The 13609-nt window shown below is 38.2% G+C and overlaps 1 protein-coding gene across 1 annotated transcript; it reads right to left on the bottom strand.

Moving 5' to 3' along the window:
• On the bottom strand, positions 190-1554 carry LOC104743928. The gene has a single exon (XM_010464957.1). The coding sequence runs from the start codon at positions 1552-1554 to the stop codon at positions 190-192; it is 1365 nt and encodes a 454-aa protein (XP_010463259.1).

Raw genomic sequence — 13609 nt, 5'->3', positions numbered from 1 at the left:
TGAGACGATGGAACACGATACGGACCCCAAACATCACAATGAATCAAAGAAAAACATCATGTTGATTTATTAGAACTAAGAGGAAAAACATCTCTTGTTTGTTTGGCTCTAAAACACACGTCACACAAACGAGAGCCAACAGTTTTTGAAGAACTAGAAAACACCGGTAAAGACGAAAGAACTGAAAAACTAGGATGACCTAAACGCTGATGCCACAAGTCGCTGATCAGAAGAAACATTTATGGAATGAATCCTTGCCGTTGCCACATCCATAAGATAATAAACCCCATGACGCTCTTCACCGCTTCCAATCAAAGTCCTCGTTAAACGGTCCTGTAAAACACAGATTGTATTAGTGAAGGTAGCAACACACTTAGTTTGCTCCACAATTCGAGAAACAAATATCAATGTGCAGGTCAATGTTGGAACATAAAGAACATCGGTTAGTGCAAATCTGTTTGAAAGAGGAAAAAATCCCTTGGTAAGAGCAAACATTTTGCTACCATCCGCAAACCCCACATAACAAGGAGGTATAGAGACAACATTAGACAAGAGGGAGAGATCCCCAGTTATGTGATGAGAGGCACCAGTGTCAAGAACAACATTGCCAAACTTTGGCTTACCAGACAATTTATCAGAAGATCCGCTGGTGGTTTGTCCTTTGAGCATCTGTGAAAGAGCTTGTAACTGTTCTTGTGTGAACTCAGGGAGGTTCGATGAATTGGAGCTCGTTGCGTGAGCTTTCGTGGCATATCCTCTTCCACGTCCAAGACCGCGACCTCCTCTACCACGAGTAGCAGACCCACGTCCACCGTTGCGCTCAGTCCACCATTCTGGAAATCCAACAATCTGCCAACACTCCTTCTTTTCATGTCTTGACCGTCCACAATGAGAGCAGATGGAAGAGCGAAACCTGATACTTGAGGAATTCAATCTTCCTCCACTCTGTATCTCTGTTCGGGAAGAAGGAAGTACACTCCGTTCGGTTTGAGTCGTGAAACCCACGACCTCTTTATGCTGCTCATGAACCCAAGCAGAAGCTAAAAGTTGTTCTTCTCTAATAACTCGGGAATAAATTTCCCCAAGAGAAGGAAATGGATCCATTGCAACAAGATTGGTACTAAGACCTCCAAAGCGAGAATCATCGAGACCCAAAATAAATTGGTGGATCTTCTCCTCCTCTCTCTCTTTAGCAGGTTCAAGAGTAGCACCACACGTACACAAACCACACTTACAAACTGTCAAGGGTTTGCCATAGTAATCGATGATGGGTTGTCCAGCTTGTTGACACGCCGCAATTCGAGCCTTGATTTGATGTACTCGCATCTTGTTTCCCACTGAGAAACGTTCCTTCAAATCAAGCCATAGGGCACGAGCATTAGATATGAACGTAATATTGGACTTTACTTTTGGTTTGATGGAAGTACGGATCCATCCAACAATCATCGAGTTCACCGTCTGCCAATTCTCAAAGTTAGGATCATCAATGGAAGGTTTTGAGATTGTTCCATTGATAAAACCTGTTCTCTGTTTAGCTTGTAGAGCATTAGACATCTCCGTAGCCCATTCATTAATTATAATTTTCACCATTCAACAACACCGACGAGATCATGGAACCAGGATTGTCGGAGCTGGACAGGAGATAAGGAGACACCACCGGTGGCTCCGGCTGTTGATCAACAGCTTTCTAGGTTGCAGAAGAAACATCTTCGACTTCAGACATGGTTTCTTGTCACGCAAGAAACAAACTTAAACAAAGATAAAATTGAAACTATCGATTCAGAAGAAAAATTTAGAGGAATTTTTGTGATTTTAGCTCTGATACCATGTAGAATTAGATATCAAACTGGCTTAACTTTATTGATTAACAATGACTTGATATTTATACAGAACGGACTCAACACAAGATAGACTCTAAGTCCTAATATATGGGGACCTAAGACATATCACAATAGGACTTTAAACACAACACATATTGATACGTTGCTATCCCGTAATATCCTCCGTAATACTCTGAAATATAATTCCCCTCCCTCAACTTGTTTACTTAAGCAAACATTGAATGTTTTTTCTGGATCATCAACATCGAAACCTGCAGATATAAGAGATCCTTGAGAATATTTATGCTTGCTACTATGGTTTTCTCTACGCAGCTGAAGTATCACATTATACGTTTCCATCTCAGTAATGATCATAGGGTCATATAAATTTTTTGCAGAAGTGTTGTAGCAAAGTAATAGAATAAAATCAAGGGGTGGGGACTCACCTAAGTCAGCATCCCTATCTTCACCATATTCAACAACAAATCCATGGTGAGAGTCAAAATTTGATCCAAACACCTCAGGGAAGAATATTGCAAAACAACAAAGTGAAAGTAGTCAAGCGTTACTATACTTTGTATCTTTCTAATGCATTTAAGACATATATTTCCTTCGAGATTACCAAGAGCATTGTTGTCCTTGCTGATGACCTTTTGGTGCTTTTTCTTAGTCAACTTGAAAAAGAACTCCATGAAACTGTTCTCGAAGCCCTCCCCTGCACAGATTCAACAACAAATCCATGGTGAGAGTCAAAATTTGATCCAGACACCTCAGGGAAGAATACTGCAAAACAACAAAGCGCAAGTAGTCAAGCGTTACTATACTTTGTATCTTTCTAATGCATTTAAGACATATATTTCCTTCGAGATTACCAAGAGCATTGTTGTCCTTGCTGATGACCTTTTGGTGCTTCTTCTTAGTCAACTTGAAAAAGAACTCCATGAAACTGTTCTCGAAGCCCTCCCCTACGCAGATTCAAAACAACAAAAGGTTAGCAGTTAGCACCAACACCACAGTGCAGCAATCCATGACCCAATCGATACCATATATGGTGTTCATGGTGTTTGGTCTCACGGTCTCATGAACAGAACAGAGAGAGGTAAGAGAATGGACAGAGAATAAGTTGGTTACTCCGAAGTGTAATTCCCCTCCCACAGAGACACCTGCAGATTCAAAAGAGATAAACGCTTAATTATACTAAATCAGATTTATGTTTCCCATTGGAGAATTCACTATGGCCAGACAACCTAAGCAAGAGGGCTCACCTAATCCACAAACGTATTTAGTTAGGCTGTTTCCACAGACAGCAATGTCCTTACCTCTGCCGCCTTGTCTCCTAGGCATAGGTTTGGTAACCCAAAATCTTCTTCCATCCCTTTTCCGTCACCATGACCATCACCATCAGGGTCTTTCAAATTTTTGGGGCCTTTCGGGTTAGGTGCTTTAGGAGGGAGTTTAGGACGAACTCGTTCCACATCCTCCATGGAGGGACAGTACATGTGGAAAGATCTGAACTCGTAGAGACACAGTTTCCACCCTTTTATACTCGGTGCTTTTGTTGTGTTTAGGGATAAGAGGGTAATATTGACCTTATTCTCATCAATGGTTCTTTCATTGCGGCCATTGAGTCTCCAAGGGTGTAAGTGGGAGGAGGCTCGGTGAAAAACAAGAAGTCGCGGCTTCTTTCTTGCCCATGAAGGTCTGTGTTGAATACATCACCATTTTCCCAAGGTGTTTTTGTGAAAATGCTGGTGGTCTCAAGTTCAGGAACGCCGACATCAATATTATCCGCTTTAAGAAGAATTCCTGTGCAACATAGTGTATCTCTCTGCTGTTTGTTGTTGTAGTTGACACCATCATAAACATGAAACGCTGTGTTTTTGGAAGAGCATTGTGAAGACAGCCTTTCACCACCTAAATGGAAACAGACCTTGAATACACACTAGCTGTAGTATTCTTATATATAAAACGACACAGTATTTTAAAGCTAGAGCCTCTACAAAGCTAGAGTTTTTCTTCTTCCTGTGATGCATTGTCTTTACACAGGGTCAATCTCCAACAAACCTTGTTGTCTTAATCTTACTTACCACGCAAAAAAAAACATTACACTCAACCGTTTTAATAAAATCTATATTTTATTGATTCAAAATCTAATTAAATAAAAAACATCATAAGTTGACAAAAAAAAAAAATCATATCATCTACATTTAAAGAAATGCATAAATATTGTTCATTTCCATTGAAGTTACATGTTTGTCATATTGTACCAATCAAGCTTTGATCAATATTTCAAATAATCACTAAAAGTAAAAAGAACAAGAAATAATTGGATTTCCAGAAACTAATATGTAAACTTACCTACAACTTAAAAATTTGGGATATGTGCACACTATGTACTCTTATCAATTGATATTGCATTTGTATAACTATTCATGAAATGTAAGAAGTTATACATATAAAACGGCCCACATGTTTGGCGACAAAAACACAAAAAAAAAAGGTACAAATGTCACATATATATTATCATGTTGTTTTTCCTAAATTTTTTGTATGGTTGAACTTGAAGATAATAATATAATTCAAATATCCTGTATTTTTTTTTTTAATTTCTAGGCATGCTAATATACTAAAACTAATATATTTTTTGTATAAGAAACTTCAAAATAGTTATTAATATATCATGTATGTAAGAAACTTCAAAATATTTATTACCCATTGTCATCATAGATTAATTCTCCATTTTACTTTCTAGTATATATTTGGTCGAAGTTAACTTAATTTATGTATTTTTTTTGTTTTGTTTTGAATATCCCACACAAACTAATGTACTATAATTAACTTGTTTTATATAAAAAAATTGTAAGAATCCCTCGTTAAAAAATGGGTTTTCAAAAATACTCCTTACCCTATATCACTTTTCAAAAATACATTTTTTCTATGTAGAAAATTACTAAATTTTAAACTTTAAACTCCAAATAAATTCGAACCCCTCAAAACTATATCCTAAATATATAATAGATAATCCAAACCTTAAAAAACTCTTAAAAAACTCTAAAAATTAATTTAACATAATGTAGTTGTGTAAAAGAAGATAAAAAATATATATATTTTTTAAAAAAGGTATTTTTGAAAAGGGGTTTTCCAAAAAGAGTATTTCTAACAAATTCTTTTAAAAAATCTACATACTTTTTTTCTTAATGAGCCAAAACGAGACCAAATATTAGAAATCTCTTATTTACAATATACTAAAACTAGTAATTTATATAGAAAATATATAGTCAATGCCATCATAGACTAATTCCCAAATATTCTCAAATATATGGGGATGGATTGGTTGCATCGTCATATGGTTCATCTCGATTGTCATCAGGGTAGAGTGAAGTTTGAGCATTCAGGAGGGAAGTTGGTTTTTGAGGGAGTGAGACCTACTTCGGGGAGTCTCGTGATCTCGACCATCCAGGCTGGGAAGATGATCGAGAAAGGTCGTGAGGCTTATTTTGTTACTATATTGATGTCAGAGTCAGAAAGGCAGTCTACGGTTAGCGGTATTCGGGTTGTGGAGGAGTTTGAGGATGTCTTCCAGTCATTGCAGGGGTTACCACCATCTCGGTCTGATCCTTTCATGATTGAACTGGAACTGAGGACGACACCGTTATCCAAGGCTCCTTATAGGATTGCTCCAGCAGAGATGGCAGATCTGAAGAAGCAGTTGGAGGATCTGTTGAACAAAGGATTCATTTGTCCTAGTGTATCAACGTGGAGAGTGCCAGTGTTATTTGTTAAGAAGAAGGATGAGAGTTTCCGCTTGTGTATTGACTACATGGGTCTGAACCGGGTCACTGTGAAGAATAAGTACCCTCTTCCCAGGATCGATGAGTTGTTAGATCATTTGAGAGGTGCTACTTGGTTCTCCAAGTTTGATCTGGCGTCGGGTTATCATCAAATACCGATAGATGAGGTGGATGTGAGGAAGACTGCTTTCAGGACGAGGTATGGGCATTATAAATTTGCAGTGATGCCGTTTGGGTTGACTAATGCGCCAGCAGCGTTCATGAGATTGATAAACAGCGTGTTTCAAGAGTTTCTGGACGTGTCTGTCATCATTTTCATCGACGATATCCTGGTTTATTCCAAGAGTCCTGAGGAGCATGCAGTGCATTTGAAGGCAGTTATGGAGAAGCTACGGGAGCAGAAGTTGTATGCTAAGTTAAGCAAGTGTAGTTTCTGGCAGCATGAGATGGGTTTTCTGGGTCATATTGTTTCTACAGAGGGGGTTTCTGTAGATCCGGAGAAGATTCAGGCTATCAGGGATTGACCTAGACCGCAGAATGCCACAAAGATCAGGAGTTTTCTTGGGTTGGCAGATTTTACAAGAGATTTGTGCAGGGCTTTGCAATCAAGGCACGTCTGATAACTAAGTTGACATGGAAGGATGTTCCTTTTGTTTGGTCACAGGAGTGCGATGAGGGATTTGTAAGCCTGAAGGAGATGCTAACTACTATGCCAGTGTTGGCTTTGCCAGAGCACGGAGAACCCTATGTGGTTTATACAGATGCATCCAGAGTTGGTTTGGGGTGTGTGCTGATGTAGCATGGGAAGGTGATTGTCTATGCTTCACGGCTGTTGCGGAAGCATGAGGACAATTATCCTACCCATGATTTGAAGATGGCTGCTGTAGTTTTTGCCATGAAGATTTGGAGATCTTATCTTTATGGTGCAAAGGTACATGTGTTTACAGATCATAACAGCCCCAAGTATATATTTACTCAGCCCGAGCTGAATTTGAGGCAGATGTGGTGGATGAAGCTGGTGGCAGATTATGATCTGGAGATAGCCTATCACCCTGGTAGGGATAACTTGGTTGCAGATGCTCTGAGTCGGAAGAGGGTTGCTTCGGCTCATGAGCAGGATATGGAGTTTGTGGTAGGAGAGATCAGTGCGTTGAGTTTGTGTATTGTTTCTCAGGAGCCGTTGGGTTTGGTGGCGGCTGATAGAGCAGATCTTCTGAGCAGAGTGCGGTTGGCTCATGAGAAGGATTTAGGGCTAGTGAATGCCTCTAAGTATGTTGATTCAGAGTATCAGGTCTTAGCTAATGGTACCATTTTGGTGCACGGGCGAATTTGTGTGCCTATGGATGAGGAGTTGAGGCAGGAGATCCTGAGAGAGGCTCATGCGAGCATGTTCTCTATTCATCCAGGAGCGACTAAGATGTACCGTGATCTCAAGAGGTACTATCACTGGGTCGGAATGAAGAAGGATGTGGCTAGTTGGGTCACGAGGTGCGATGTTTGTCAGCTAGTGAAGGCTGAGCATCAGGTTCCAGGCAGTTTGCTGAAGAGCCTTCCCATTCCAGAGTGGAAGTGGGATATGATCACGATGGATTTTGTGGTTGGTTTGCCAGTGTCTCGGACCTTTGATGGTATTTGGGTCATTGTGGACCGGTTGACTAAGTGGGCAAATTTTTTGGCCATTAAGAAGACTGATGGAGCAGCTGTCTTGGCTAAGAAATATGTGAAAGAGATAGTTAGGTTGCATGGGGTGTCAGGAAGTATTGTGTCTGATAGGGATTCCAAGTTCAACTAGATGTTCTGGAGGCATTTCAGGCAGAAATGGGAACTAAGGTGCACATGAATGCAACTTATCATCCCCAGACAGATGGGCAGATCACAAAAGCTTGGTAGAGTTCTCTTACAACAACAACTACCAGGCAAGTATTGGGGTGGCTGCTTATGAGGCGGTGTATGGGAGACCATGTCATACACCGTTATGCTGGACTCAGGTGGGGGAGAGGATATTCGGGTTCTCAAGCTGAGGAAGCTCAGGATCGGCAGAGGAGTTATGCCGATAGGAGGAGGATAGATCTTGAGTTTCAGGTGGGAGATAGAGTGTACCTCAAGATGACCATGTTGCGGGGTCCGAACAGGTTATTGACAGAGATTAAGTTGAGTCTGAGGTATATGGGTTCGTTCCGAGTGATTGAGCGGGTGTAACCGGTAGCATATAGACTGGAATTGCCTGAGGTTATGTGTGTGTTCCACAAGGTTTTCCATGTGTCTATGTTAAGGAAGTGTCTCCATGAGGATGATTAGTTGTTGGCTAAGATTTCTGAGAATCTTCAGCCTAACATGACTTTGGAGGCGAGACGAGTGAGGGTTCTCGAGAGGAGAATCAAGGAACTTCGGAAGAAAAAGATTCCTTTGATGAGAGTCCTACGGGACTAGGATGGTGTGGAGGAGCAGATTTGGGAGCCAGAGGCGAGGATGAAGACAAGGTTCAAGAAGTGGTTTGAGAAGTAGGTCACGACTTGAACTTGTCTAGCTTGGTCCGAGTTGTAGTCCGTGGCTGGAGCGGGAATGGAGTATTCCAGCCCATCTCTCTTGTTACTTGGTCGCTTAGGGGTGGTTGGTTGTGCGACTAAGTAACAAGATGAGGTGGTTTTTGGGGTACGAGTTTCCGCAAAGCTGGTATTGAAAAGGAAAGTTTCCTGAAATGGAAATTTTCCTGAAGTGGAAAGTTCTAAAAATGGAAAGTTTTATGTGAGTTAGAATTTGTCCATTTTTAGTGGTTGTAAGCCTTAGAGAGGCTTGTGTGGCCTTCGTGGCGGGCTGTTGAGTCCTTGTGTGCCCATGTGTAGCGGTCTTTCGAGACATTGTGTTGCCTTTGTGGCGCACTGTTTAGCCATTGTGTGGCTTTTATGGCGGGCTATTTAGCCAATTGTGTCGCCTTTGTGGCGGGCTGTTTACCCAATGTTGCCTGTTTAGGCGGTCCTTCGGGATGTGTGGTCTTCGTGATGGTCCTTTGGGACGTTTGGCCTGTTTAGGAAATCCTTCGGGATGAGTGGTCTTCGTGACGGTCCTTCGGTACGAGTGGTCTTTGTGACGGTCCTTCAGGACGAGTGGTCTTCATGACGGTCCTTTGGGATAACTGGTCTTTGTGACGGTCCAGTTTAGAACATCGTTTGGCCTTGGTGGCGGTCCTGTTTAGGACATTTGTTGGCCTTTGTGGCGGCCCTTGTGGCATATTTATGATCATTGTGTGGTCATGAGGTATCCGAGTGAGGGGATATGTGGTTGGTAGGACATTGTGTTGTTTTACGCGAACCACGAGAAGGAAACCTGGTTAGTGATACGACTCAGACGTGTTCAGAATTGTTTGCTCTATGGACAGTTGGTCCCGAACGACTCTTGGGGGACTTTAGTTCTCCTAATACTGTCATATTCTGAGACTTTGTGGCTTGTGAGTATGGTTTGTATATCGACTTCGGATGAGAAGCCAATATTATAGCATGCATGCTTCGGCCTGATGAAGAGCCAATAAAAACTTAAGGTTGAGACCAGAGCTGTTTTTAGTACAATTCTTAGAGGCACAAAGGTTTTACAAGAAAGAAAGAAAAAGAAACAAAATATAAATGATATAACTAATTGTCCTCTTTGTTTCTAACTATATAAGCTTAACTTGAGAAACATAATGCTTAGAGGCACAAAGGTTTTACAAGAAAGAAAGAAAAAGAAACAAATTATAAATGAAAATTAAAATCAAGATAACAAATTATAGGATAAAAATCTAACTTATTTATTTTTCCTAAGGTCACACTTAAGGGTGTTTCTTCTTCTTCGTTGTTTTTGCAATCCTCTAGCATAATTAACTTCTTTGGTATCATTATTTTTGGTATTCATATTATGTTTTATAACTAATATTTTATTTTGACTCTACTCTTTTAAAGAGGACAGTTGTTACCATTTCTTTTTTATTTATATGATATGAGTTAAAGTGTTTTTTTTTCTTACTGCCTCTGGCCTCCATGACCTTAAGAGCATCTCCAATGGTCCTCTATTTTTATCTCTATAATAGAGGAACTTTATAATAGAGGTGAGTTTAGGGGAGTTTTACTCCAATGGTCTTCTATTTTCACCTCTAAAATAGAGATTGCTATTTTTTTCCTCTATTTATAGAGGAACACTATTTTTTTTACAAAGGTTCCTCTATAAATAGAGGAAAAAAAAGCAATCTCTATTTTAGAGGTGAGAATAGAGGACCATTGGAGTAAAACTCACCTCTATTATAGAGGTCCTCTATTATAGAGGAAAAAATAGGGAAAACCATTGGAGATGGTCTAAGCAAGGCTCTGGTTGAGACCTATGAGTAAAGGAAATTCCAAAAGTCAAGAGCAAATAATGCCTGGAACGTGAGTTTATCGCCTAGAGGTGACCTTCCTAGATCGATCGGAGGAGGTGCGGGCCGTGGAGAAAGTTGCACGAGAGTCCTTGGCTGATGGTTGTTCAAGATTCGAGGAAAAATCTATGTTGGTAGGGGAGAATTGTAACATCCACGAACCAGAATCCCGGTTAACGGGATGCATCGGTCTATGCACTATGTGCATCGGTTGATGCAAGGGTGATTCTCGCGGACGAGTTTAAGTTAAACGTTGCGTTTTGGGGTTAGGAAAATCCTGAAAACGTGTATAAAAGGGATTCGTCGTTTTGTGGCCGAGGTTTGGCCGCATCTGGAGAAAAAGAAAGAGAGAAAGAGTTTTGTGAGTGTTCTTGAGAGTTCTTGGCGTTTTGGTGGTTGTTCTTGGGAGATCTGGAGCTAGGAACGTTGTAGGAGGCTGTTAGGAGCGTAGATCTTTCGTTTTAGAGTCAGAATCGTCTGTGGCAAAGGTAAGTGTATGACCATGTGGCTTATCTAAGCTGGAGATTTCTCTGATCTGCTTGTTTTATGTGTTTTATTGGCTTGTTAGAATGTTGTTGCGTCGCAAGAGGCTTTGGGAAGCTTTTTGTGGCATTGGTTTTGTGTTCTTGGTTGTTTAGGGACGAAGATCCGGTGAGAAGCTTCGGGAAAAAAATGATGCTCGGCATGTGCATCGGTTGATGCACTTTGTGTGTTGGTCGATGCAATGCGAGGACGGCGCATTTGACCTAGGAGCATCGGTCGATACCATGTGGAGGCGTCGGTCGATGCAATTAGGGATTTCATGCTATGCCGAGCATGCGTCGATCGATGCAATGTGCGTGTCGGTCGATGCAAGTGAACCTTGCGTCAGTAGATGCAAGCTTGTGTCGGTCGATGCAACCCCAATTGGTGTCGGTCGATGCAACCCCAATTGGTGTCGGTCGATGCAATCCCAATTGGTGTCGGTCGATGCATAGGTTGGTGTCGGTCGATGCATAGTCCTGATTTATTGTTGTTTGGTTATTGATTGTTGGTTGATGGTTAGAGATATCTCTATTTCTTGTGTGTATAGCTCAATAGATGGAAGGATTGCCTTACTGTGTGTTTATAAAATGCTCATGCATCTCAATTTGTGTTTGTGGTACAGGTAAATACAAAGTGTGATCGTGGAATCAAGACAATGAAGAGGAGGATGTTCTACTGGCTCGTTTGATTATTATCTGGCTTTTGTTAGGTTGCTAGAGTTGAGTCAATAGAACATTGTTAGGTTACTGGTTCTTTGTTTCATGTTGTTTGAATATTGGATAATTGTTATGATTTAATATTAGTTATTTATTATTGGTTATTTATTGGATATTGATATCGTTTTATGTTATCCGCTATTGTGTGATTGTGGTTAGGTGGCTAGTGTGTATGAGACTACTAATTTATATTATTATTATTATTATTATTATTATTATTATTATATATATATATATATACGGGTTGGGTCGTTTTAGCATCATTTCAAAAATATTAATACAAAAACCATGAATTCTCATCAATTAATTAAGTGATGTATTTTTAGTTTTATTTACATCACTTATAATATGATACAAAAATAACATCCCTTTAAAAATAATACATTTATATTTGATTGTGTCACATCAAAACAGAGATAAAAAGATATTAATTCACATCAGATATTTTATTGATGTATATACTAACTTTATTCACATCATTTACAAGATGATATAAAATTAACAGTAATTAATTAAATATAATATTTATTAATATATTCTAATTTAATTTATTTAAATGAATATGAATAATTTACAAAATATTTAATTCTAACTATATAAAAAAAACAGATTGTCAACGACAAAATCATTTTGTCAATTAGTTTTTGAAAACATCATCAAAAATTCATTCCGTATAAAAAAATCTGCAATTTAAAATCCTACAACTATTTTAAAAGATAAATAATTAATTTATATATCAATAGATTTTCTCCATGTCAAAAAAAAAAATATTAACCATAAATAAATAAATAATTGTATTTGGATTTATATTTAAGAAAATTGTTTCCACAACTCAATCTAGTCCTTAACCAACCACGATATGTGTAACTAGTTAAATCAAACTAAAAGGGTTTTGCTTTTAGTATAAAAACTTCAGAGTGATCAAAAAGATCATAAAGATACACAATCAAGTCAGATCACTCACTTAGTCTTCTAAAACCTTTAAAGGCAAGTATTTTTTCTTTACTTCTATAATTTCTATTTTATATTGCTCACTTAGTCTTCTAAAACAGATCTTACAAAGATTTTCTATAAAATAAAAATTATGAGAAATATTCAAGATTATAAATTTGAAAATTGTTAATTTTTGTATAATTCTTTTAAATTGAAAGTCATCACCAAAAATAAAAATTAATATCACTTTAATAAATTGATGTGAATGTTAACATCTATTTTTTTAAACGATTTATATTAACATCGATGATAATAATCAATGTAAATATATTGGACATTAATGAAATAAATTGATGCAAATTATTTGATTTGCATTAATAAATGGTAAATCATTTATTAAAGTGATGCAGATTGTTTTTACATAATTTAAATATGATGTAAATATATATAATAAATGATGGGCTACAGCCTACGGTATTCGTTGGTTTGGGTAAAGTTATTTATTTTTTTTTTCTTTTTGAATTTCTGCAGATCGACCCTAAAGTCATAGAGGCTAAAGAAACCCTTATCCTTCCTAGCATGCAACAAGCTACACCTACAACATGTAGAAAATATTAATTCAATTTATTAAAAAACACTGGTGGGTAACCTTCTCTTGCTTCTTCTTGGTAATCCTTTGTTCTCTTTTTCTTTTTTTTTCAATAATTATTTTTTCTTGCAAACAAACAAACAAAATCATTTCATAACTAAGTTTGTATAAGAATTAAAAAGACGAACAATGATCCTTACCAATCCTTGAACGCCTAGACACCGCCTCAAAACTTTCACTGGGTAAGCTCTGTGGACTTGCTTATTGAAAGAGAAGTAAGCACATAGAGTACTTAGCTTTCTGTCATCAAATCTACTCCCAAAAGTTTTAGCGATATAAGAACGAGTATCAATAACACATTTTGCGATAGGTGGAGCTTGGCCAATTGCTTTGAAAGCCCCTTCAATTTTTGTAATGTCACATGTTGTTATACTATGTCCAATCCAAATATGTCATGTGCCATATTGAAGTGACTCGCACTGATAGAACGATGCCCCTTCTCAAGTAATTTCTCAAAGTAACTCCTCATTATCAGTTGGTCTAATAACAAATAGGGTTTTGTCGAGTTCTCTTAAAAAGAAGAAAAAACAATTGGATTTGCAAAAATGTAAACTAATCTACAATTGACAAATTTGATATATGTGCATAATATGTACAATCAATGGCTATTATATTTGTATAACTATTAATGAAATGTAAGTAGTTAAGTCACATATCTTGAGCCGACTTGAAGCACTGCGTTAGAAAAAGATCCACGACCCATCAAGATATTTTAAAAAAGACTAAATTAAGGGGGTGTTATTGGGTGAAGGATTTTAATGGATTTCAATTACTAGTAGATTTTAAAATTTTAT

Source organism: Camelina sativa, chromosome 14 (genome assembly GCF_000633955.1).
Source record: "Camelina sativa cultivar DH55 chromosome 14, Cs, whole genome shotgun sequence".
Taxonomy (NCBI): domain Eukaryota; kingdom Viridiplantae; phylum Streptophyta; class Magnoliopsida; order Brassicales; family Brassicaceae; genus Camelina; species Camelina sativa.
This window is presented reverse-complemented; position numbering and strand designations above follow the sequence as displayed.

Coding starts and splice junctions, on each gene's coding strand:
- LOC104743928 (XM_010464957.1), bottom strand. CDS start 1,554: ATGTCTAATGCTCTACAAGCTAAACAGAGAACAGGTTTTATCAATGGA.